General features: G+C 47.7%; 1 protein-coding gene across 11 annotated transcripts in view; it reads right to left on the bottom strand.

Annotated features, from left to right (window-relative positions):
• The window catches only part of AGAP1 (ArfGAP with GTPase domain, ankyrin repeat and PH domain 1), a 519827-nt gene that overhangs the window by 43599 nt on the left and 449059 nt on the right, over window positions 1-27169 (bottom strand). For all 11 annotated transcript variants that reach the window (XM_074364534.1, XM_074364535.1, XM_074364536.1 and 8 more), the window contains 2 exons: window positions 25234-25324; window positions 22440-22662 (listed from right to left, as the gene is read on the bottom strand). In XM_074364534.1, coding sequence (XP_074220635.1) covers window positions 22440-22662; window positions 25234-25324 — 314 coding nt within the window. The remainder of the gene's footprint in view (window positions 1-22439; window positions 22663-25233; window positions 25325-27169) is intronic.

Genomic DNA, 27169 nt, shown 5'->3' with positions numbered 1-27169 from the left:
AACTCTGTTTATATTTAACGTTCTGAGGCAGTCATAACATCATAGATGTTCCTCACCTGCCAACAGTTCCTCAGAATTGGTCCATTTACATACAGCTCACTCTTGTTAGTTACCACACAGGTGGGTGAATGTGATGTTCTGGACGCTTCTAGCCACCAGCTCCCCCCACAATCCAGCCTCAGGGGAGAAGAAGAGAACTACTGGGTCCTCTCAGGAAAGAGGACCCTGAAGCGTGGGGAGGGCACGTCTCAAGGCTGTGCGGCTCCAAGGACTAGGCCTCCTCCAGCTTCAGGGCTCTGAGCTCAGGGTCCCAGCCAGCAGGTGCCAGGGGCCAAGGTAAGGGTGCCCAGGGCTGGTGCCATCTGCCACCCTCCCACTGCATTATAAGCGTGGTTGCCTGCCTGCCACTCCTGCCAATAACACACCCTGCTCCTTCCATCTCAGAGACATCTTATAAAAAATCCAACCTAAAATTTTAAATGGAAGAAAATTAGAAAAGAAAGGTAAGCAATAAATAAGTCAAAACCCTATCCCCCTGAAAATAAAAAAATAACAATTTGGGGGCACATTTTAATTTCCAAGATGCTTTTAACTTAATATAATGCGGCTACTTCTCTGGGGTACTATGTCTTCAGCTGCATTACTTTTTAAAGGTTTCAAAATACTTCACTGTATATACTATGTACTATAGTCATATACACATTTCATATGATGTAATTAGACATATGTATATACTAAATAAAAGACAACTTACTTGATCACTGATTTTGGCTGCTTAATTTAAAAGTTTTAACCATTATGAGCAATTCAATGAATCTGTTTGCAATGAAATCTTCTCACACAGCCTTCATTTTCAAGGATAAATGTTGGGAGAACTGATGGGTCAAAAAAGCATGTCCTCTCAGCTTTGTATGTGAATTCTACCAAACATTCAAAGATTTAATGTCCACTCTTCTCAAACTCTTCCAAAACACTGAAGAGAAGGGAATGCTTCCCAACTCATTTCAAGGACAACATTGTCTTGATATAAAAACCAGACAAAAACAACACATAGAAGAAAACTATAGGTCAAAATCGCTGACAAACATAGGTGTAAAAATCCTCAACAAAATATTAGCAAACCAAATACAACAATGCATTAAAAGGATCATATGCCATAATCAAGTGGGATTTATTCCAGGGATGCAAGGATGGTTTAATATCTGCAAATCGGTCAATGTGATACACCACATTGCCAGAATGAAGGATAAAAATCATATGATCATCTCAATAGATGCAGAAAAAGCATTTGACAAAGTCAACATCCATTTATAATAAAATCTTAATAAAATAAGTATAAAACGAATGAACCTCAACATAGTAAAGACTGTATATGACAAAACCCACAGCTAACATCATGCTCAGTGCTGAGAAACTCAAAGCTAACCCTCTAAGATCAGGAACAAGACAAGGATGTCCATTCTCACTGTTCTTAATCAACATAGTACTGCAAGTCCTAGCCAGAGCTATTAGGCAAGAAAAAGAAATAAAAGGCATCCAACAGAAAGGAAGAAATAAAACTGTCACTATTTGAGGATGACATGATTATATATATAGGAAGCCCTAAAGACTCCATCAAAAAAACTGTAAGAAATAATAAATGAACACAATAAAGTTTCAGGTACAAAATCAATATACAAAAGTCTGCATTTCTATAAACTGAACCAGCAGAAAGAGAAATTTAGAAAGCAATCCTATTTATAATTGTAACAAAAAGAATAAAATACCTAGGAATAAATTCAACCAAAAAGGTGAAAGACTGTACACTGAAAACTATTAAGACATTGTTGAAAGAAGCTGAAGAAGACACAAAGAAATGGAAAGATATTCCATGCTCATGGACTGGAAGAATTAGCATTGTTAAAATGGTTGTATTACTCAAAGCAATCTAAAGCCTCAACGCAATCCCTATCAGAATCCCAATGACATTTTTCATAGAAATAAAAGAAAAAAATCCTAAAATTTATATGGAACCACAAAAGACCCCAAATAGCCAAAGCAATACTGAGAAAAAAAGAACAGGGCTGGAGGTATCACAGTCCCCGATTCCAAATTTTATGACAAAGCCACGGTGATTGATAGCATGGTATTGGCAGAAAACAGACACATGGATCAATGAAACAGAATTGAGAGCTCAGAAATAAACTCACACATATACGGACAATTAATTTATGAAAAGGAGCTCAGAAAATACAATGGAGAAAGGATACTCTTGTCAATCACTGGTGTTGGGAAAACTGGACGTCAACATGCAAGAGAATGAAACTAGACCGCTGTCTCATGCCATACACAGAAATCAATGCAAAATGGATTAAAGACTTAAAAGTAATACGTGAAACCATAAAATTCCTAGAAGAAAACATGGGCAGTACGTTCTCTGACATCAGTCTTAGCAATATCTTTCTGGATAGGTCTCCTCAGGCAATGGAAACAAAACCAAAAATAAACAAATGAGATTGCATCAAACTTTTCATCAAAAAGCTTCTGCTCAGCAAAGGAAACCATCACAAAACAAAAAGACAACCTACCAAATGGGAGAAAATATTTGCAAATCATCTATCCAATAAGCAGTTAACACCCAAAATATACAAAGAACTCATACACTCAGTAACAACAAAAACCCTCAAACAACATAGTTTAAAAAAGGGGAAAGGAGTTGAATAGACACTTTTCTAAAGACGACACAGAGTTGGCCAGTAGGCACATGAAAAAATGTTCAACATCACTAATTATGAGGGAAATGCAAATCAAAACCACAGTGAGGTATCACCTCACACCTGTTAGAATGGCTATTACAAAAAAGGCAAGAAAAAACAAGCATTGGAGAGGATATGGAAGAAAGGGAACCTTGCACACTATTGGTGGGAGTGCAAACTGGTGCAGAAATTATGGAAAACAGGATGGGGATTCTTCAGAAAATTAAGAACAGAGCTGCCATGTGATTCCGCTATTCTACTTCTGGGTATTTGTTCAAAACACTAATTCAAAAAGATACATGCACCCCTATGTTCACTGCAGCATTATTTACCATAACCAAGATATGGAAACAACCTAAGTGCCTGTGGATGAGTGAATGGATAAAGAAGATGTTATACACACACACACACACACACACACACACACACACACACACACACAATGGACCACTAGTCATTTAAAAAAACCCGAAATCTTGCCATTTGCAACAATATGGATGGACCTTGAGAGTATCACGCTAAGTAAAATAAGTCAGATCCAGAAAAACAAATACCATATGATTTCACTTATATATGGAATATACAAAGAGAAGAAAATGAACAAACCAACTCAACCCAACCAAACACGCAGATACAAAGAACAGCGTAGTGGTTATTAGAGGGGAAGGTGGGGGAGAAGGTGAAGTGGGTCCAGGGATTCAACTGCATGGTGACAGATGGGACGTCTTGGTGGTGAGCACTGTAGTGTATACAGAATTCAAAATAAACTGTTGTGCACATGAAACCTACATAATGTTGTAAGCCAGTGTTACTTCAATTAAAAAAAAAGATGTCCTTTTAAAGGCTGTTTATACATAATGCCAAGTGTCTTCCGGAAAGGTTTTCCCAATTTTTATTCTTACCAGTGGTGTCGGTGGGGGGAGGGAGGGGCTGAGGGTGCACTTCCATGAACCCTGGCCAACATGGAGCATCACATCACTTCTTTAAGAAACATAACTTTTTCACCCATCAGATGTTGCACACAGATTTGTAGCTAATTATTTTATTTCGGTAAGAGCCAGTCCATTTTATAGGAACATATAAACATGCCCTTCTCTTTGCCAGACCAACAAGAGACCAGTGGTTGACCTTGGAAGTCCAGTGGCTGTGACTTGGAACATGGTGCAAAATACTTCAGTGACGGTCACTGCTCTTTGGTTCTGTGATCACACATGGAAAGCTCTCATGATCCCCGAGTCTCCCCACACATGGACATAACGTGAATGTTGCAAAGGATGGGAAAGATGTCTAAGAAAGAAACCTGCTTCCCCGGAATCAAAGAAGAAACCACACTTCATTCTCTTCTTCAGGCACATGCCACTCACCATCTGAGCCACGGAATTTAGTCCCTAGTAACATATACTATTTTACACTACATCATAAGAAAATACTCAAATTGTCTTTCCAGAAACATCGTTCCTGTTTGTCCCAAAGTATGTGACACAGAACAGGTAATACTGCAGATACTGATGACATTTTCTGATCACTCATTTGCTTTGGGACATTGTAGCCAATGTGACACACGTACACTATAATTTTAAAACGAGCTTGTGGAACTTGACCCCAAAGTATGTGAACGCATAGAAAAATTTTCTCCCTTAAAGGCTGGGTGATTTTTCCTTAGAAAAACGATAGATTACCTTTATCTGGAATTCAGATCTTTATTTCGAAGATCAGGTGTTCAGTACAGTGCGATATAACTTCTCACTTAATGCTCAAAATCATGCTATGAGGCAGATGCTACAGTTATCCCTACTTTGCAGATGGGGTGACCGAGGCACACAGAGGTCAAACAGCCAGGGATACACAGCAAGTCAGTGGCAAACTAAGATTGGACCCTGGTCAGTTGACCCTGAGCCTGAACTTGAACCTCAACTTCAGAACCAGGTGCACCTGGAGTGCATCTGATGTGTACTAAGTTATTAGGTCCTAGTGATCAAAAGAATAAAGAAAATATCAAAACAACCACGGATGAGGAAATTAAATTTCAGATATTCCTTTGAAAGAATAAAGCATGCCAAAAAAAAATACACCATTGATAGAACCACAGCCCCTTTCAATATATTTTTTGAGGAATAGAAGTCAGTCACAAAAACAGTATATGCCACATAATGCTATACAGATTTCTAGAAAAGTCAAAACGAATCTGTCCTGATAGAGAGCAAGTAACTGCTGCTTAACAGGGATTAACAGGAAAGAAGACAAGGCCACTTCCTGGGGCGACAGAAATGCACCGACAGGAGTGTGAGTTACACGGGTGTGTGCAGTTGTCAAAACTGGAGGAACTGGGAGGGGGAGGGGGTAGCTCAGTGGTAGAGTGTGTGCTTGGCGTGTTCCACGTCCTGGGCCCAATCCCCAGCATCTCTGTTAAGAATAATAATAATAAATAAAAATAAATAAATCTAATCACCACCCCCTAAAAACACTGGTGGAGCAGATGGCTCACTCGAGATGAGTGGAATTTACTGCATGCAAAATATATATACCTTGATATAAATGTTTAAAAATTACCCCCTCCGCATCCCTAAATAATCTAATAATGGCTAGATTTCACGAGTTATCTCAACAATCGCAAAAGGACGCCTCAAGTGAGTCTTTTGTTTATATTTGGACTGAGAATAAGGTATTTAAATGACTGGTAAGAGCCCTGCAAGTCAGGGCTTCCTGCGGCCTGTGCTTTAGTAAACAGATTCACGAAGGGAGGGGCCTCTCCTGAGCTTGGGAAGGGCGGCCCCGTGAGGACAGGAAAAGCGGTGGACCAGGGAGGCACGCAAGGGGAGCAAGAATTTTGCAAGAGCACAGCCATCAAGGCCACGAGCAGTGATGCTGACATCGCTGGACACACACTGACCACGGGGCCATCTGGCTACGAGATAACTACTCCATAAAATCCCGGCAAACACGCCATGGGGGAAGGCCACGGTGACCTGAAAGTTCATAGTTGATGGCAAAGGAGTGTCCCGCAGGTGAGGAGCCTGATGGACAGCTCCAGGGTCTGGCAAGGCCACGCTAAAGCCAGTGTCGGAACGTCGGTCCTTCATTTAACAGCCCAGCTGGCCATCACAGGACCCTGGGACCCAGCGCGTGGCACCTGTCAGGAGAGCCGCTGTTTGAAGAGGACCGGGGAGATGGGCTGTTCCAGGCAACAACTGCACCGCACTCCCTCGCCTCGGGGAACAGGGCTTCATTGTAAATACGCACACACGGAAAGTGCTGTTGCAGTTTTCACGCAACGGCCCGCGGGCTGGCCAAGCATCATTCCTGTTCTGCAGAGAGCCTGTTGGAGTGTGAGCAACGTGAGAGCAAAGCTTTCCAGGCTGCCCTGCGAGCACTTCGTTTAGGGGAGCGTTCTCTGATGGCGGCTTCACAGACAGATGAAGCCCAGCCACGAGGGGTGTGCGTTTCAGGAATAAAGGGTGGTGGGCAACGCCGAGGGACAAGCAGGTGTGACAACGGGGTGAGTGAGGCAGAGGGAACGGCCACGCTCCTAACTCAAAGCCCGTGGCCCTGGTCCCTGTCCTGGAATAAGTTACTCAGCCTCCCCCGGCTCCATGGTTTCCAAACCGCACATGCAATCATCAGGGACAGAGTCCTTTTCAACCCGGTGTTGAAACCAGGGAGTTCTTGGGAAGCCATGACTGAGCCAGAATGTTTGTGTCTGACCTTCCATCCATAGAAAATCACGACTTGAGAAGCAGGGCCAACACCTACCTGCTGGGTTTCCCTTCCCGCCTCCACCCGCTCTGCGGCCTGGGAAAGACCTGTGTCCCTCCCCGCCTCCCTGGGGCTGACTCTCCCTGCCCCGTCCTCATTTCCCACACGGAGTCCCTGGCTTGCTCTGAGGGATGCTCTGGATGAACACGCCTGGCGCTGCCTGGCTTAGCGTATTTTAGGTGAGGGTAACAGTGTCTGCAGGGACGTCAGGAGGTTTGGGAAATGGCTTCTACGAGGGTGGGCGAGGTCGAGGTCAGGTCCCTCATGCCAGCGGAGTGGCGGGGACAGCTGTCCTGCCCTGTGGCTGCAGACCAGACTCCTCAGCGCCCAGTGTAGCGCTGGCTCCCGATTCCCGAGGGAGAGCCGAGGAGAGCATCCCGGCGGCCCTGGACCAGCCATCGCCTCGCCTGCACGCGCCGCTCCCACAGCTCTGCACGGCTGAGGCTGCGCTTTCCTGTGTACTTGGCAGCCGGCTGCTGCAGAGAGAGCGCGGCCTCCCTGGAGAATCCGGGAGAAAGTCAAGGAGCTAATCCTGAGTGACCTTCAGACCTCGAGACTCTTCATCTCCCAGCAAATGTGATTCGTTTGACCACATGACTGCAGGTTAAAAAGGGCGGAAAATGACTCTGGAGCAAGGCTTGGCCTTCACCTTGCCCCAGAACAACCCTCTTCTGTCCGCCCCATCCACACCCGGGGCCTCCGGGCCTCCCCTTGAGATTGGCCGGCGACCTGGGATCAGCCTCCCCTTCCGGTTCCGCTCTGCCGCCCTCGGGCGCCGTGGGGCAGGGGAGAGGGGGCTGCAGGCCCGCCTGGAGGGGCCCGCCCTCCCCGAGTCCCAGCACCTGCGGCCCCCACACCTCCCGGGGCTCTGGGACAATGCTCTGGACAGCCAGGTGGCCTAGGCTCACACCTGGGGGAAAAGCAGGACACTACTTCCACCCCGCAAATGACCAAGTCAGAGGCCAGAGTCAGGGGCGGGAGGACCGCGGACGGCGCCTGGTGGGTCTCATCTCAGCCTCCCCTCCCCGCTACAGCACGGAAGATGAGTCTGTGCCTCCGTGCTGCCCTGAATGTATGAGCACCTAGGGAAGCAGGTGCTATGCTCCCAGTTTAAGACGATAAAACTGAGATCTGGGCGTGGTCTGCTAACTTGCTACTGGGGGCACAGTGAGGACCAGAACTCGGCTTGGGCAGCGTCCGAAGCTCCCGCCTTTGTCCCCTCCTGAGCTGCCAGATGGAGGAGAAAAGCCATTACACTTGTTATCTTGGTTTGTCTTTAAAATAAACTTCCAAAAGCACCTTTCCTGAGCTCCAGACTAACCCGGCAGGGGGCTAAGCTGGTTAGGAACTGGTGTTCCTTAAGGGACAGCCACGATACCGTCTGGGGCCTGGGAGCTGGCTCGTCACCTTCCAGCAGCTTCTGTGGCACTATGAGGCGGCCTCCAGGCTTTCTCCCCGCCCGTCTCCAGCCTCTGTCAAGCAGGCCTGATCCCTGTCACCTGCTGGCCAGCAGACTTCTTCAAGTAAGGAACGTGAGGTCAGGAAGGAGACCTCCCACGCCTGGGTGACAAGTCTAAGCGAGATCAGTATTTCCAGCAAGTGCCACAAAAGCCCTGTTTCTGCTCTTTCCTCATACAAAGTGCTCAAAGGACCCCCCTTCCCAAAAGCAGACACGGAGCTGAGTAACAGGCAGGGCGGAGCCCTGACAAAGCAACCAGAGATTCTGCACTTGGAGGAGGGAGGTGGGTACGACCGATGTGCCTCTGGGGAAACAAGAACTTAACGCACAGAATGAAGACTGTTGAGACGGACCAGTCATCTCTCCATGTTGACGAAGCCCTGAACAGTAAACTAAAAATTCTGGCTGTCATGCTTTTGGCCATCACTCTCCACGGTGCTCAGAGGGGATTATGGTCCCCCAGCGTCGGCAAGAAGGCGACGTGCTACGTGGCGGTGGGGTGGGCGTAGGAGAGGGTGAGGCTCCTGCCCCAAGCTGCCCATTTTATATGGGCGGGAGGTGGCGGGATAGGCAGACACGCTGTCACCTGGTCATCCTGCGTCCTGCTGACCCCAATGGCAGCTGTACCACGTCTACTGTTGCCCGGTGTCACACGCCTGTCGGTCCCCGGCCCCACAATAGCCCAGCAGCAGAGCACCGAGGCTCAGAGTGCGGGCTTTGGAGACGGGCTCCTGGAACAAACTCCCTGGCTCTTAGTGCCTGCTGTGTGCCCTCTGTGTCCTCAGCTCTAACACGGGGACAAAAACTGCACCTTTCCAAGGGGTTCTCGGAGATGTAAATAACAGGACACCATCTAGCAGGGGTGGCTGTGCTCTGCCAGGTGGGACAGCGTTGGGAGGAGCCGTCAGAAGTGGGCAGGCAGTGGATGACTAGCACATGTGGCCTTTGCAGCACGGATGGGCCATGTTGATCCTGGAGGATATGCTTTGCACGGAGCACAGGGAACACCAGCCTTTTCAATCAACCAGGAAGTGCTCCCACCACCCTGTCTCTGGCCCTGATGGCTTTAGTGTGGTGGGTGTGAGGGGCCGAGGTCACCCTGCTTTGGGTGACACGATCCTCAGTTGGAAGTTCCTCTCATAAGCCCAGTGACCAGGCTCACAAGCCACACAGCAGACTCCTCTTTGAGGCCTCCGGGTGACCAGTCTCTGAGCTGGGGTTGGCCTGCTCCGAGTCACTGTGCTGGATTCCAGGAAGTCAGTTTCCCTGTCTGGTGTCCTCTTCTCTGGCCCTAAGCAGACATCTCCTGACTTTATTAAGATCGTGAGGACCAGGGTGAAAACACCAGGGCAGCTCCTGGAGGTCCCTGAGGAGAACGTCACTGAGTCAGCACGCTTACGTATGCGTCCTCCAGGATCATCTGTGTCAGATCACACACAGCAGAGATGCTTTTTCTATGAGTCCCTAAGATTGAGTGATGTGCACTCCAGGTAATGTTTGTCTTCTAGACCCCAGGTTGGTGAAATTTTGTTCAGTTACAAATGCCATTTAATTATTTGAAGCTTTAATGCTGTGGCCACTGCTGTTCCCACTCTCCAGGGCCTCAAGCAGTTTCTCGGAGAAACCAGGACTCCGCAGCGGGGACAGGCTTGCTTTGCCCCGCTGGTTGGGGAGGGCGCACCCCAAAGCCCAGAGACCTCGCTCCATGGCCATGGCTGGACAGGCAAGGCTGGGCTTTGGCTGTGCCTAACCACCTTGTTCAAACCGCTGGGCATAAACTGGTGCAAAGTTCACCTTTATTAACACAAAGTCAAACTGTCAGGATTTTACCACTGAAATTACCCTTTGTTTGTTCTGCTTGTCATTTAAAGGCCTCGCCATCCGCCCAGTGGCCCAAGGAAAAAAACGAAATATCACCCTGGATGCTTGTTCTTCCCCAGGCTGCCCAGATCCCGTTGGTCCCCCTGACTCCCAAGGACGGCCATGCAGCCGGCGGGGCCTGGGTTGGATTCTGGCTCCTGCAGTCACACACTGAGAGACTCAGGCCAGTTTTCTTCTCTATTAAAGAAAAGGAACAACCTAATAACAAAAAGGGGCAGAAGACCTTGACAGACATTTCTCCAGTGAAGACACACACGTGGCCAGCAGGCACATGAAAAGATGCTCAATTATCACTAATTATCAGAGAAATGCAAATCAAAACTACAATGAGGTATCACCTCACACCAGTCAGAAGGGCCATCATCAAAAAGTCCACAACAAATGGTAAACACTGGAGAGGGTGTGGAGAGAAGGAAGCCCTCCTGCACTGCTGGTGGGGATGTTGCAGCCACTGTGGAGGACAGGATGGAGGTTCCTTAAAAAACTAAAAATGGAGTTACCATATGATCCAGCAATCCCACTCTGGGGCATATAACTGGACAAGATGAAAACTCTGATTCAATAAGGTACATGCACCCCAATGTTCACAGCAGCTCTATTTACAACACCCAAGACATGGAAGCAAACTAAATGTCCACGAACATATGACTGGATAAAGAAGATGTGGTGTATCTATGTAATGGAATATCACTCAGACATAAAAAGAATGAAGTAATGTCATTTGCAGCAACATGGATGAACCTAGAGATGATCACACTAAGTGAAGTCAGACAGAGAAAGACAAATATCATATGGTATCACTTATATGTGGAGTCTAAAATAATGATACAAATGAACTTATTTACAAACCAGAAATAGACTCACAGACATAGAAAACTTATGCTTACCAAAGGGGAAAGGAGGAGTGGAGGGATAAATTGGGAGTTCGGGATTTGCAGATATAAACTACTATATATAAAATAGATAAACAACAAAGTCCTACTGTATAGCACAGAGAACTATACTCAAAAGCTTATAATAACCTATAATAAAAAATAATATGAAAAAGAATATATATGTTCACGTATAACTGAATCACAATGCTGTACACCAGAAACTAACAACACTGTAAACCAACTCTACTGTAATAAAAACAAAAGGGGGGAAGGAACTCATCGATTTATCCTACGGATTCTATGAGGCAGTGGCTGCGACAGGCATGGCCTCTTAGGGCTCCTGAAGGCCTAATATCTTGTGATCCAACCGCCCAGCTCACCTGGACACTAGGAGCCGCTTCCGCCGGGCTGCACCCTCCTTCGGTCTGTGCCCCCAAGTGTAAGGAGTCTTGACCAAAGTGCACATCCTGCTCAGAGCGCTGGGCTGGACAGCCTCCTGCACCACTGCCCCTGCCCGATGAGGGGCAGCCCTGCTGGCCAGGCCGGCCTTTCCCCTCCGCCCAGGCGTCAGCCACCCTCGTGTGTTTCTGCATCTCTGCCCAGAGGCCATTCTGGAATTGTGGAATCCCTTGCCCAAACTGTTCTCCTTGGAAACTCTTTCTTTTAACAAAAAATGGGCATAATTCACATATCACACAATTCACACTCAAGTGTGCATGATATGGTCGTTTTTTAGTATATTTTACAAGGTTGTACAGCCATCACCACTATGGAAGTCCAAGCAATTTTCATTATCCACCCCCATGCCACCAAAGCCCTAACCCTTTAAGCAGCACCCCCAGTACACCAGTGCCCTCACCCCCAGCCCCTGGCAATCACGGCTCTACCTTTTGTCTCAATGGATCTGCCTATTCTAGGCCACTCCACATAAAGGGAATGATACGATGTGTGGTCCGTGTCTGGCTGCTCTCACCCAGCATAACGTTTTCCAGGTTCGTCCAAGTTGTAGCACACACTGCACTTCATTCCTTTTTGTGTCTGAATAACAGTCCATTGTATGGATAAACCATCATTTGTTTATCCATTCTTCATTAAAATTTTTTTTTAATTTTATGGAAGCATAGTTGATGTATAGCCATTCATCATTTGATGGACATCTGGTTTGTTTTCACTTTTTGGTTATTATGAATAAGGCTGCTCCAGACCCTCATGTTCAAACGTCTATGTGGACACGTGTGTTCATTTCTCTTAGGTATACACTTAGAGAGGAACTGCTGGGTCATCTGGGAAGTCTATGCTTAACTTTTTGAGGAACTGCCAGGCTGTTTTCCAAGGTGGCTGTCATTTAATATTCTAATCACATTTCTCCACATCCACACCAGCAATTGTCCTCTTCTTGAGTATGGCTGTCTCAGTGGGTGTGCAGCAGCACCTCAGTGCGGACTGACCTGCATTTCCCTCATCAGTGAGGACGTTTGGCATCTTCTCATGTGCTTATTGGCTATTCGTATTTCTTCTTTAGAGAAATGTCTATTCCAATTCTTGGCACACTTTTAAACTGAGTTACTTGTTTCCTGTTGCTGAACTGTACATGTTCTTTGTAACTTCTGCATATAAGACTCTTACCTGATACATGGTTTTCAAATATTTTCACTCACGGTGTTTTTACTTTCTTGATACTGTCTTTTGAAGCAGGAAAACTTTCCATTTTGATGAAGTCTGATTTATTTTTTCTTTGTTGCTTGTGCTCTAGGTGCCATACAGATTTACCTCCCTGTTTTCTTCTAGAAGTTTTATAGTTTTACTTTTTACATTGAGATCTTTGATTCATTTGGAGTTAATTTTTGTGGATTGCACGAGATGGGGTCTAACTTCATTGTTTTGTATGTGGATGTTCAGTTGTCCCAGCACCACTTGTTGAAGGAATATTCTTTCCCCATTGAATTATCTTAGCATCTTTGTTGAAAATCAATTAACCATAGATGCATGGGCTTATTTCAGGACACTTAAACTTTATACCATTGATCTGTATGTCTACTCTAAGGCCAATATCACACTTGACAGAATCACACTTGACAGAATCCAGTCTTGGATTATTGTAATTTTGTAGAAAGTTTTGTAAGATATATGAGTCCTCCAACTTTGTTATTCATTTCCAACACTGTTTTTCCTATTTGAAGGTCTCATGAATTTCCACATAAATTGTACGATCAGCTTGTCCATTTCTGAAAAAAAAAAAAACGGGCATTTCTAATTCTGAAAGGAGTGTGTTGAATCTATACATCAATTTGGGGAGGATTGCTAACCTAGCAATATTAAATCCTCCAATCCATGAACATGGATGTCTTGTCAATCATTTAGGTCTTCTTTAATTTCTCTCAATGATGCTTTGTAGTTTTTAGAATCTAGGTTAAATTTGTTCTTAAGTATATTATTCTTTTTGATGCTATTGTAAATAGGATTATGCCCTTACTTTTATTTTGGATTGTCCATTGGTTGTGTATAGAAGTACAACTGAATTCTGTATATTGCTGAAGTCCTTCATTAGCTCTAGTAGTTTATGGTGAATTCTTTCAGATTTTCTGTATACAAGATCACATCATCTGCAAACAAAGATAATTTTAATTCTCCCTTTCTGATCTGAGTGCCTTTGGTTTCTTTCTCTTGCCTAATTCCCTGGCTTGAACCTCCAGTACAACGTTGAAGAGAAGTGGTGACAGTGGACGTCCTCGTCTTGTTCCTGATCTTAGGGAGGAAATTTTCAGTACTTAACCATTAAGTTTGCTGTGAGCGGTCGATTTTCACAGATGCCCTTTTTTAGGCTGAGAAAGTTTCTTTTTATTCCTACTTCGCTGAGTGTTTGTATCATGAGGAGGTACTGAATTCTGTCAAGTGTATTTTTGGTATCTCTTGAGATGACTGTGTAATATTTGTCCTTTTTATTCTATTAATGTGGTAATTACATTGACTGATTTTCGTGCATTGAACTAACCTTGCATTCCTGGGGAAAATGACATTTGATCATAGTATAGAATCATCTTATACTGGTGTCAGACACAGAGATGTCCTCTGTGGGTTGTAACACCTGCTGGGATGGCATACTGGACATGCCAGGCCACAACAGAGTCTGGTAAAAAAAGAGGACAGATACTAGGTTGTAAGAAGTAGGAATAAAGTCCAGGGACTCGGGCTAAGATGGGGAGAGGGACTCCAGGCAGAGTTGTGGGCATTTGTTTATACTACTTGGTGTAGACCCCTGCTTCTCAAATTTTAATGTACATGAGAATCACTCAGAGAGTTGAAACACATCCCTGGGTCCCACCACTAGGATATTGTCTGGGTTTGCTTGGAACGGGGCCCGAGAATGTGCATTCCTAGGTGATGCTGACGCATAAATCACTTCATAGACACAAAGTTAAATAAATGGGGACCACATCTTCCACATCAGCAGGCCCTCCCCAGCACCTAAGAAGGCACGGGGCCACTTGCCTCTCTCACAGCCGGCACGAGGGACCCCGTGGGACCCAGGCCCAAAGTTGATTCCAGATAAAAGGAACCCAGGAAACACCGTACATAGTATTTTCTTTCAGCATTAAACCTACATGACTAAGTGGGTGGGTTAATGACTAGTTTCATCGTACAAATGAGTAATACCCTGGTTTTTTAAAAATCAAAATTGCAGAAGGTGCCAGCTGTGAAAGCAGAAGTAGAAACCGTCTGGCCCAGCTCCATATTTCATCACGCAGATAAAAAACATGGTGGTGAGGCTTTTGGAAATCCAAGCTGAATGTTTTCAACAGTGTTAGGTCAGGGACAGGAGCACAGGGAGGCTGAGGCAGGAGAAGGATGCGGTGACGTAAAAGCTGGGGCTCAAACCCCATGACTACGCTGGCTGATCTGTACGTTTAGGTCTTGGCACTGTCGTCCCTGGGAGCTCTAAGGATTAGCATTGACTGCAGAGGATTAAGACTTTAGAATCATGACCGAGTGACTTAAAAGATTAGGCTTGCCGTATGAATGCAAACCAAAAATGAATGATGCTTTATTATCCTCAAGTTACCATGAATGAGGCTACAAGATTTTATTAATGGAAATATATTGTAGTTATGTTATTATGCATAATAAATGTACACTAACAATATATAAACAGGGACAACAATGGCTAATAAGCATATGAGCTGGGGCCACGGGGAGGAGAGGGCATGGATACTGATAAACATGTGGTATCTCTAGATGTCATAGCAACCATCGGGTTTGGCCATAGGATGCTGAGCAGCAGAAGGACCAGGGATGCGTGTCAGGAGTCAGGTCCTGGTTTTAAGTGATCTGTCCCTTAGTCCTGGGTGACCATGGACAAATGACTGCAGGACCCTGACTCCACAATCCTCTTATATGGGCAACAGGGGTCCATCCTGTGTTGCAGGACCGCTCTGTGCTAAGGAAAAGCATCCAGTGCATGGTGAACTCTGGACACAGCTGTGTTTGCTTCCGTGTCCCCTTCATTACTAGGGAGAAGAAAGCAGGACCCTCCTCAGAAGAGAGAAATTTTCTGGTGCAAGATGATCAAAACACCCCTGAGAGAAATGACCCTCTGGAAAATGTTCTACTGTTGGAGGAATCACAACAGAGGCGGCTGTTTGAGGGAGTATTTATAGGCTCCTGTTTAGAACGTCTCCCTTGATGTATACTTCGAGTCCGGCAGTTAATCTCCACATTACACGGCTTTATATACGCTCACAAGCGGATGCAGGCTCAGAAGGGACCGGGGTGCCTACAAGACCGCTGATGCTCGCAGATGACTGGCATTTTCAGCTACCAGTGATGAGAAAAATCTTACAAATAAAAAAATTCCTTGATTGTCTCCATGGCTACATTTCAGAGAGTAAATGAGGGGGACTTTCAACCCAAGACAGCTCCCTGGTCACAGAGCTGGCTCCCAGTACACATCTGTTTCCTGCGGGATCAAACACAAGACAGGTTTGCGTATGGCGGGCACACATAAGACAACGGCACTATTTTGTCCACCTGCTTCAAAGGCAAGTGTGAGGTTCAGTTCTGCTGCAAAAGGTGGATCCCACTTTGCGCAACCTCATGGAGAATCTTGTCAAATCCGCCTTTCTTATAATTAGGGCTAGTCTATCCTGAGAGTTTACTCGGAGAGCACCGCGGCTGCCCGGATTCCCGCCACGCTCCCCGACCGCGGTGTGCCAGGTGAACTGCTCTATCTGTTGTCAACTGTAATCCAGACGTACTGTTTTTGAGGCTGTGTTACTGCACTTCTCATTTGTACACTTCCCTAACTGGCTTAATATTTCTAGTCGAATATTTCTGATCTGGGCCGGAGCTCCAGTAAACTCAAGCATATTTAGCAACTTGCTAATGAGGACCATCTAGTCGCTGAGTTACGGCTCTTGTGGTCTGATTCCAAGCCTGCTGGCTGGCCGGCTAGGAGTCACTAAGTATCTTAAGTAAAACCTGAGGTCCCCAAGCAGCTGTTGGGTTTACAGAGCTGTGGATGTATAAACTTTATTGGCAGTAAATGTCACTCCTGCCTGTGGACGGCATGCCTGCAAACCCACGGCTCCTCAGAGCCCGCCACTGTCCCCGCCTGCCCAGGACACTGTCCCCGCCTGGACCTGAGGCCGGGAGGGTGGACCCACTCTGCCGGCTGGGACCAGGGCATGCCCCGCTGACAGGCGCGCCACGATGACAGAAATTCACTCTGAGTTGCAATTAGAGGCGCTGTCATTTTCGGGGGCTCCTGCCAATTAATTAAGCCTGTCAAACAGCAAAACCACAGCGCTCACATGATAATTTATATGGGAAGAGACGAGCCTCTCGGAGCACAGTGCCCTCCTCCACAAACAGAATTCTCCCTTGGAGCACGGAAACAAGAGAAAATAAATAAAATAAAACAACAGCAACAAAAAAAGGTGGGTGGGGAAGAGTGGGGGGTGGTCTGCACCGGAAGGGGAGAGTGAGCCTGCCCTTGTTGTAATTGTTAACTCTGATCACCGGAGTCGAAGACAGGCTGATTAAAACTCCAAACGAGCCCCCAGCTCCCTGAACCCTCTGCGTCCGTCCGGGATGATAGAATCAGAGGAGTTTATTCATACCATTAAGCCCCAGAGAACTTAATTGAAAGAGGAGCACAGCCCGGACCTTGACAAGCGGGAGGTCACAGTAATTGCTGCCGGACATATTTAACATTAAGATAATCAGGCCATTAATTACCCTTTGGATCATTAAATCAGCCAGTTGCAAAATGAAATTTCTGCCTCTATTACTCACTTGAGAGACCACAGGGGTGGCCTTTAATTTATCAGTGAGCTTGAGATACAAAGGCTGGGGCTGGGGGAGGGCAGGCGGGGAGGGGGCTGCGCGGTGGCGGTGGCGGCGGGGGCAGGGCATCAATCCGCCATGCTCGGTGATCGTGGCAAATTAAGTAGGTAAGATAACCTCCGCTTCCAAAGGCAGAAGCTGGGGGTATGTAAATAGATGAGGGCAGACAGGGAGATCAGAGTCTGCACACCACTTAGCAGGATAATAAAGGAAATCATCCTTGATTATCAGTGCTAATTTGGACACTGCCGGTAGCTTGTTATGCGTGTTCTGAGTAGCATTTAATTAATTCAATTGCTTGTTAATGAGGGAAGTGACATGTGGGGAGCAGATGCCACCGAACTGCAGATGGGTTCTGGTCATCACGGCAAAGTCCTCTCCCCCCCATTTCTCCCCCTGCCCATTTTTCTTTTTTCTTTTTTAAAATTTTTTTTTAAGGAAAGAAAATAGGAAAAGGTGTCAAGCATAGAGGAACACTCAAAAGAGACAAAACACTGACCTCGGCGGGCCCAAGGACTGTTGAAAAATAATAAGATGAGACAATCCTGGGGCTGCGTGGGTCCTCATGCTCCCAGAGGCCCCGTTTGGATCAGTGCATCTTTATGCCAGAAATTTGAGCCTGAGATTACTATATTGTGATCTTATGATCAAACCTAACGAGACAGAGACGTGGCCAAGTGGTGCTGCTTTTAATATCTCAGAGTTGGCAGTGGGGATCCAATTATTTTCAGTTTGGATACATGTCCCCTTTATCAATATCTCCATGTGCATAAATAAGAAGAAAGTGGCGTTCAGAGATCAAAAGGAGGCGGCGCTCGGTCCCCGGCAGACTCGCTCCGCCAGGAGGTGCAAGGCCCGTCTCTCCCACGCGGGTTTCTGACGTCTGGCCCCAAATCTTTCTCCCGAAGTGACATCTTTTTATAGGTTAAAGACAAGAGGGGAGTTTAGGGGCGCAGGTGAACTTGCAAATAACGGAAACCAGAGAAAGGATGCCAAGGGAGGGAAGAACATGCATTCTCCATCAGCTGACTCGGCTCCCTTCCGGGTGGAATCAAAGAGGTGACGGGTGATTTCAGCTGGGCTTCGAGCTTCTCCCAAGGGCTCTTTCATGGAATGGGGACCACAGCGCTTCACTCTAGGTTCCTTTGATTTCCTAGACCAAATTGGCAGGCCCCCGGACCTCCACATAAATAGGCTACCTGCACTGAAATGCAAACAGCCACGGGTCCCTGCAGACCCTCCTGGGCCAAAGGCCTCAACTCGGAGACACAGTGATGGAAGATGCAGGGAGAATGCAGCTCAGCCCAGCAGGGTCTGGCTCCTGCCCAGAGGGACGTGGCACCGGAGGGCTCCGCTGGGTCCCAGCAGGAAATTATTTTCCCTGGGGTCAATCCAAAAAGCTTCTTAGTGAAAGGGGGATAAGGATGAAGAAGGACCCCCCGTGGTGATGCAGACTGGCTCCGGAAACACCATGGAGGCCCAGGGTGAGAGGGTGTACACGGAGGTTGGCCGAGATGTCTTTGCCGTGTGCTGGGACTGCACTCACGAACACACGAAGAATTCCGAGGCTCTGAGGGAGCAAGACCCTCCTGGGCTGTGTACTCCAAACAGACCAGTTCCCTCTTTGACTCACTCACTCGTGCGTTCCTTCACTCGAGAAATCTGCACGTGACTGCTTTCATTTCTCTCCCTCGGAGCTGTGTCCTGACACTGGAACCAGAGCCCTGCGGGGCTGCCCCAGGCCCCCGTGTCCAACCCCACGTGACAACACAGAGTAAGGGGCAGCCCACAAACTCCAGTGCTGACTGTCCTGCAGACAGTGCACTGCCCCTCCGTGAGCCCCCAGCATCCAGTGAGCTCTGTCCACTGGGACCACCTCTCTCCCACTTCAGCCGCCCCGTTCACAATCAATATTTTAAGTGTGTGCTTAAATGGTATCAATAGCGATTAGAGGGGAACTCTGATTCCACCCCAGATGTAGTTAATTGTTACGGCATCGATCTCCTCTATCTGCTCCTTTTTCCAAATTAAACCTCCATCACAGAGGGGGGCGAAGGGCATCCTCTCCCCCGCCTGCGACAATAAATTTAATATCGAATGCACCAGGAAAAAATGGTGGTTGTTGCAGAATCCATCCAGAAAGATTTTTTTCCTCCTTCCTGGGAGTAATTAAAAGATGCTTTTCTTGACTAACGATTCCCCGGTTTAGGAATGGGAAGTCAATACTGCTTTGCCGCCGTCAGCTTCGATTGATCTCCATGCTGTTCAAGTTTGAACGGCGGTTCTCAGGGCAGCTGAGAATCACTGGAACCAATTACCGGCCGTCCGAGATGCCCTAATCAGGGGCGCGGGGACAGCGAGCAGGAGGGCAGACGGCTGATCTGGGCGCCCGTTTCCCTAACTCCCCTGCAGGTCTGGGAAACACCAATGCAAGGGGTTTCGGTTCTTTCTTTGGAGAAAGATCTGCCGTGTTCTACTTCCCCGTGATCCTGAGTCTGTGCGCGCGCGTGTGTGCGTGTGCGCATGTGTGCGTGCGTGTGTGTGTGTGCGCGCACGCGCTGGGGGAGGAATGGCACATTTCTAATTATATTCCACTGTCAGAATGAATCTTCTGAACAAGACAGACTGGACGAAGCTTCTCACGAAAACAGCTGGGCCCTTTTCCAAAGAATCAGACTGGATATATTGCACTTGGCTTTTCCTTGGATAGAAATACAAGCATATTAAAATATTTCTTTTTAGTATTACCTCAGGGCCATGTTAGAGACCCCTCCAGCTGTCTGTATGAGCAGTCGCAGGGTCTGCAGAGAGACCAAGGCCGGCCGGGTGGGAGGGAGTGTCTTTCCTCGTCTCGGAGAAGCAGGACCCAGACGAGCCATCCGTCCTCCAATCGAAGACTGGATTCCACGGGGACATTCTAGCCCAAACTTTGAGTTTGTATTTCTATTTGAGGAAACTGCGGGAGGTGGTGAAGGAGGAGGCGCCTGAATCCTTGTCACACTGTGCTGCTGAGTTGTTTTTGAGCATATCTGTGACTTTGCGTATGATTCACCCCGGCCTCAGCCTTCCAACTGGCCTCCCCGCCTGTCTCCATCCCTTCTTATGACGCGCTGGCTGCCTTCAGTCCTCTCGGGAGCAGGTCAAACATACACGAACACATAAACAGACCCAGCCCCTCACCCTCTGCCCGCCCCAGAGTCACTGTTAAAACACCACCCCCAGCTCTCCACGCCTTGCCCACCCCAACTCCTCACTGTACCCAAGGGTCCAGCTCCCCAAGGGCCCTGAGGTTTCCGTACTCCTTCTCTGCCTAGGCCACTCGCATCCTCTGCCACATACACTCCCCACACCCCCAGGTCTGGAAGTCACTCCAGATTTTAAAGTCCTGCTTAGATGACATTTCTCCAGGAACCTTCTGGAGCATACCAACTCCCTCCTGTCTACGCATTCCACTGCGTCCTGGCATCCTCAGCTGCCCCTGAGCAGCCGCCAGTCACCGCAGGCTTGTGATCATCATCTAATACTCAGTGAAGATTTGCTGAATTGCATTAAAAACAAAACTCTCTGGGAGAATGACTAAAGGCACAAAGAAACACTGAATTTTCTATGGTGTTTATCCTCTTAGAAATAGACAGAATTTAGAAATTCCAAAGCTTCCTCTGGAAACACCATGTAACCACATCACCCTCACCACAGGGACTTCACTGCAGTGACTCCACTTGGGAGCGAGGAAGACTTTGAAATGTCTCTAAAATGTAAAGGTACAATGTATACAATACAGTTACATACTCAGAAGTGTAATTCAAATTTGCCAATTAGAACTATGACATACCATTACAGAGAAAGTCTTCACTTATGAAGATGAAATTAATATAAAGCATTTACCAGCTAGAAAATTAACCCACATCTTTGTTTCAGATCCTTCTAAATGGTTTCTAATTTTGATAGCTGGAAAAACACACTTTTCTACTTCATGGTATTAAAAATAGTTTATATGCTCTTTTATACACAAACCGTAAAATGTATAAGGTTAATCTTTCCCCAACTTATTTCAGCGTTTTCTGCATTCACACATTAAATTCAATCCAGTTTCCCAGCGTTTTTGTTTTTCAAACCTAAATAACTTCCAAGAAAACCACATGTATGAGAAAACACGCATTAAAACACGGATTAATCTTTTAAAGAATAGCCCTAGTTGCTGACCCAGCTGACTTCTTCATTAGTGTTAAGTCCAGATTAAAAAGATGTAAAAGTGGATCATTTCTTCAGTTGGTAAAAGAGGTGCCCACATGTATATTACAAGACATGACTCACGGAGAAAGCGCTCAGAGGGCCAACCCAGGCAATTTTAAACACACACACTTCGCGCCCCTTTCTTGCTCCCCCGCCCCCTCCCCGCAGAGCACCTAATCAAAGAGCAGGGTTAATATCACAGCTTCATTCTCTCAAGTGAACCGAAGGGGGCACCACCAATTCATTTTTCAGAGTTAATGAAATCGAGCCCACTGGTCTGCCACATTGCAGCTGCTTAGCGGGACAGACCGATTTCCCGCCCCGCGCCTGCGGCCGGACCACAGATGGACACTGGGCTCCCACGCTGTCTGATCACCGGCAGAACAGATCGGTTCTGACGACGGGCGACGTCTTCCCTCCCTGCCCCCCGCAGACACCCGAGCCGCCAAGGCTGCGCCCACCCCCCACCGCTGCCTGGGATGCGGGGACGCAGCCGCAGAGGCGGGCTGGCCCATCCCGCCTCTGCGAAAGAGGCTTTCTCCGAAGATGTGCCGTTTTATCACCTCTTAGGTACATTAAATATGCATGCGTACTCAAAAACGGTTTCTAATTGCTGTAAATGAAAAATGAGAATCGAAATGGCCTCAAAATAAATGCGTTTTTTTACACTGGGTAACAATTAACATTAATGAGGAGCCACCATACGTTACCCCATATTTGGCTGATTAAATGTGTTAGAAATATATTTTAGAAAATAAAATATATTTGGTTACTATAAACTGACTTAGTGTGGGTCAGGGGGGCTGATGAGTCCGTGCTTATCAAAGATAGAAGAATAACGAAGCTAAAGAATCAAAAATTCATAATTAGTGTGAAGAGCACAGCTTACGCCTATTAGAAATGTATTAATTAAAGTGATATATTCATAAGGTTAGAAGCCTAATACATTCCTAAGAGAGGGAGAGGAATCCCCAAAGTGTAAAAACAAACATAAAAAATTAAGGAGTCTGAATTATCCACATCTGCTGAAGACCGATTTTAAACGCAGACGTTTGGGCCCCAGTTTAGTCAGCATTCCCACAGGTGGGGAGGGCAGTTCCCACCGTGGTCGTGGGACGGCTGGCAGACGCCCCGTAACCACACGCCCTCCCACGTCCCTACCTCGTGGAGTCCAGCGAGGGCTTCGTCCGCCCCTGGCTGCTCTCCTCCCAGACGCTGTTGGCCAGCTCGTTCCCGATGGATGACATCACCTTGATCAGCTCGATGGGCCAGTCGTCGAGGTCCAGAGATCGGACTCGAGAGAGGTGGGTGCCAAGATTCCGGTGGATCCCTGAGCACTCGATGCACATGAGGGCTCCCAAGTTCAAACTGGCCCAGTTGGGATCTGTGGGAAGAGGAACAGGGCACCTCATGCCATCAGACCATCGTCACTCATGCCCACTGCCCTTAGGTCTCAGTAAGAAACCCTGTTAATCAGATTTCCCATCCAGCAGTCCCTCCTTAGAACCACATGGCTTTGAAAACGCTCCCTGGCCAGTCCTTGGAACTGTTTTAGGCATCTCAAAAGATCTGACTGTTGGTGCAACTTTCAAACATCTGACTTTAGCCAAAGCCTTGGAATTTCCCACACAGTAAACAACTGAAAGCACTGGTTTGGATAGAAAGATGCACTTTTCCGTACTTCACAGCAGCATTCCCCTAGTGAGGGCAGACGCACTTGGAAAACAATCAGGCATGACTTGGCGTCGACTGTGGACAGCTGCTGACAGAGGGAAAGTGAAGGGGTGCTGAGGGACAGGGGAGTCATTCCCAAAACTGTACGGTCCCTCCTGACGACTCTTCAACTAGGGGCACGTCCAAGTTTTCAGCGACATGATGAGCATGCTTGCAAATTTCAGACGAAAGAAAGGCACCACAACGACAAAGTGTGGTTTTCGGGATCTTATTTAAGGGTGACGACCAAAGCAACTCTGTTTCTCCATCTGTCACTGCTACCGAGATGGCAAGCATGGTCCTCTGGCTGGGGTACCACCAGCAGGATCAACCGTGATGCACGGAGTGGGTTCCGTTTAGGCTGTGACCCTGCACCGAGGACGCCGAATGAGTTCGGAGAACAGCGCTGGGATCCCTGAGGGGGACCCCTCCCTGTGCTGACATCGTCGGGAGACTGAGCACTCGGGCCCAGGGCTGGCCTTGGACCCAAATCTACAGCTGATCAGCAAAGATGGCGCTGACTTTGACAGTCAATGGCCTTCACCACCAACGGGAGCACCGGAGGCTTCAATCATGCAGGAATAATCAGTATTTCCTCCAGGTACGCTTGAAGAGTCAACAGAGAACCAGATAGCTGACATCATGTTTATTTTGAATCAGTCTATAAATGACACAAAGGTGGGAAGGCGTGAGAGATACTATGGGGGACACAAGAAGAGGTCTGTGACCTCAGAGACGGTCTGGTTGGGAAGAGGAAACAAATGTCCCAAATAATAACAACAGAACAACAGTAATAATAAAAGCGCCCCTGCCAAGGTGTCATCTCTCACGCCCTTGACCTCAGCCCCGCCACCTTCCCCGGCCTCTGAGAAGACACAGCAGGGCGGCCAGGCACTGAGTTTGAATCCTGATACACGACTTGCTCTTCCTGTGACATGGGATGTAGAACTTGACCCTTCAGACTCTTCACTCCCCCAACTAAGGGGGACCCACGGTAGCACTAACCATTACAGTCACAAGAGTGAAAAGAGGCAGCGCGTGGTGGCCGTGGGCACAGGCCCTTGGGAGTCAAAGAGGAGACCTGGTCCCTCACCTGGAGGCCGCGGATGTGGCCCCGTGCTCCCCTCCTTCCTGCCCTGCGGACGCGTGGCTTCTCACAGGTGGCCTGACCCTTCCCTTCTGTCTGCGACAGTCCCAGGTTCTTCCTGCTTGGAAGATCCTACCTGACCAGCCTCCTGAGCGGCCACTGCTCTTTTCCTGAACAAACCAGGGCGACTCAGCTGCCAGTCCTGCTGCGTCCCCGACTCACAGTGACTCCTTCAGTCACCTGCTCAAATCCTGCCCGCTACCTGCACCAAGTCTGCTCTGAGTTGCTGTGTCCCTAATGACCCTTCTCCATGGCCCCAGGCCTGTGGTCACTCGGTCCAGGCCTCGCCCCCTGGGCTCCAGGCTCGGGGAGCCGGGCCCACATCACATCAGCGCCTTTCATCTTATTCCAACTGGACGTCCCCCTCCTCAAAACACACCTTAACAACAACCAAAATACGTGATCGGACACACTTCACTGAGTGTGCCCAGCACCAGCCAGGGCTGGAAGGTGGAGAATGAAAAGTAAGGCCTTCACCTCGAGGGGAGAAATGACAGAACAACTTTCTCAAAGGGAACGTGGCGTTACTCCCCGGACGGCAGAAAACAGGAGGTAAAACAGGGTGTGTCGGGGCCCGAAGTGCAGTTATGAAGCCTGTCAGCTCTATCAAACGCTCTAGTGTGTAGTCAATTTAAGATGAAAAAAAAAAAGATACCATTGGGTGGCCAACTCCAAAAGCTATGATTTTGAAAATGAAGAAAACAAATCCCAGAAATCTCTGCACGGGGTCTAACCAACCGTACTCTATTTTTATGGAAAAAGCAAACAAACACGCGATCCTTGATTAAGCCAAGGGCGGAGTCCTGGATATGGCAGAGAATCCGGGCAGGTGGCTGACTCCGCCCTCAGTGTGACCGTGGCTCAGGGGCTGCCCAAGAAACACACAAGCAAGACTTAACGGCGTCGCCAGAGAGGCTTTCGTGTGAAGGGTATCGAGTTAAAGTCCAAACAAAAATATTTCAGCTCCTTAAGAGCCGTTAAGTCAGGTAATTAACCTTCTTTGCTGAAGGACAGGTGCGGGCCGGACGCAGTGCCGGCTGGGGCCACCCCGTCGCCCCTGCCCAGGCCAGGCCCCCGTCCCGGGCTCACACTCACTCTGGGTATCGCAGTCCACGCAGTGGGAGTTCCCGCGGATGTTCCGTATCGACTGCAAGGCCATGGCCTCGCTCTGGCTGGTCAGTCGGGACTGGACATACAGGAAGACACACAAAGGCAGAAATAAGAACCCAGAGAGAAACGGACGTACCTGCTAGTTAAGGCCTGGGGCAAAAATCAAATAGACGGAGAGCAAATGCAGCATCAGGGCAGTTTCCAGCAGCCCCTCCCCCTCAGACGCCTCTGGGGGGAAGCCCGCTGACGGAGAGCCCTTCGTGTGACAGGAGGAAACCGCACGTGTTACGGTTAGTCATGTGAGCGCTCAGAGCCCCGAGACACAGCTCCTGACTCCCCCACACCACTCGCCTCCGAGAGTCACTTCCCATTTCCGGACTCTGTCAGTTGTCATAGCAACACGCTCACTCCCCAGGGTGGGGGACGCGAGGAGTGTGAGGGTAGCGGAGGCATTGATGCTTCAGCGTATACTTAGCTGTCTTCTCTAGGCAAGTGAAAAAAAATACACGGGGGGGTGAAGAACAGCATAAAAAATGATAAACTATCACAGTTCAGTTTTATCAACATTTTAATATGTACTCTAGCCTTTTTTTAAGCACATCTATACACACATATGCACTTAAAAAAAAGCCAGCACAGTGTATGTTGCTTTGGAATCTGCCTTTTTAGCCTAACGACAGTGTCACTTCCAGTGCCATCACACAAGCTCCGGCATCATCATTTTAAATGGCTGCAGAATATTCCGCTTACGACGACTTGTTTGGGAAGTTTTCTCTGACAGACACTTAGGCTGTCTCCAATTTTCCTCCACTGTGAACAGTGCTGTGAAGAATATGCTTATTGCTAAGTCTCTGCACAAATTCGTGATTATTTACTAAGGATGAATTCCTCAAAACAGGGGTGCCGGATAAAAGGATACACATAGTTTTAAGGCTTATACATTTAATATAATGGCTAAAGCCAAATAAATTCTAGAGGACACTGAGAATAAGCTTGATTTTTATGTAAAAGTTATTCAGAAACTGAACTACTGTCAAATTTTTTGGTGTGAAATAATTGCATGCTTGCTACTTAATAATAAATTATCATTTATTAATTGCTACTGTCTGATTAGCATAATGCATCACTGGGGTTTTATCTCCTTTGGTCAGATATTGGCCCAAATATTCAAAGTGTGTTTAACAATTTATATTGGCATCTGGAGTGCGTGCGTATGTGTGTGTGTGCATGCGCACAAACAGGGATGTGTCTGTCTGCCTCCGTCTGCCTCTATAACCTCGATGCTACATGTATGTATACGTCCGTCTGCAGTTGCTACCCACTCTGCATTATCCACGGGCAGCCAGAACAGTGCGTAGCCCGTTTCCCCCTCCAGCTGTTCCTTGTGGATAGTATTTCCATGCTGTGCACCCTCATGCCTGTCCAGCAGGCGCCCAAGGTGAACAGGTGTGAGTTTGCTATACTCGGTGCTCAGGGAGCCCCCCCTCCCAGGGAGAGTGCCGCGAGGAGGGCACATGTGTAGTGAGAGAGAAGGGGCGGCGTTTTACGGCTGGCGGGCGCATCAGGCTCAGACGTGAAGCCGTCTGTTTTCACAGAGTAGAGGGCAGGGAGGAGTCTGGTGAGTAACGCTGTCCCACGCTTTCCTGAATCCCACGGTGTGGCATGGATTCACAGCCTGACTTGAGATGCTGTGATTTTCTGCACAATTTGGAGATGCGTTTGTCTGTTCGGCCACACGTGCCCTCCCCATGCCTGTTCCAAAACTAAGTTCCCGAATTTTGTGGGTGACACACGTCCTCGGTCCCACTGTCAGGAGACCTGAGAGCACCCTGAGTTTGCTTCAGAGCCACATCTGCAGCCGTGACTCTGCAAAGCCAAGGTGCTCAGAAATGAAAGGCAGCGATTCTCCCCACTGTGGGTA

Source organism: Camelus bactrianus, chromosome 5 (assembly GCF_048773025.1).
Source record: "Camelus bactrianus isolate YW-2024 breed Bactrian camel chromosome 5, ASM4877302v1, whole genome shotgun sequence".
In the NCBI taxonomy this organism is placed as follows: Eukaryota; Metazoa; Chordata; class Mammalia; order Artiodactyla; family Camelidae; genus Camelus; species Camelus bactrianus.
This window is presented reverse-complemented; position numbering and strand designations above follow the sequence as displayed.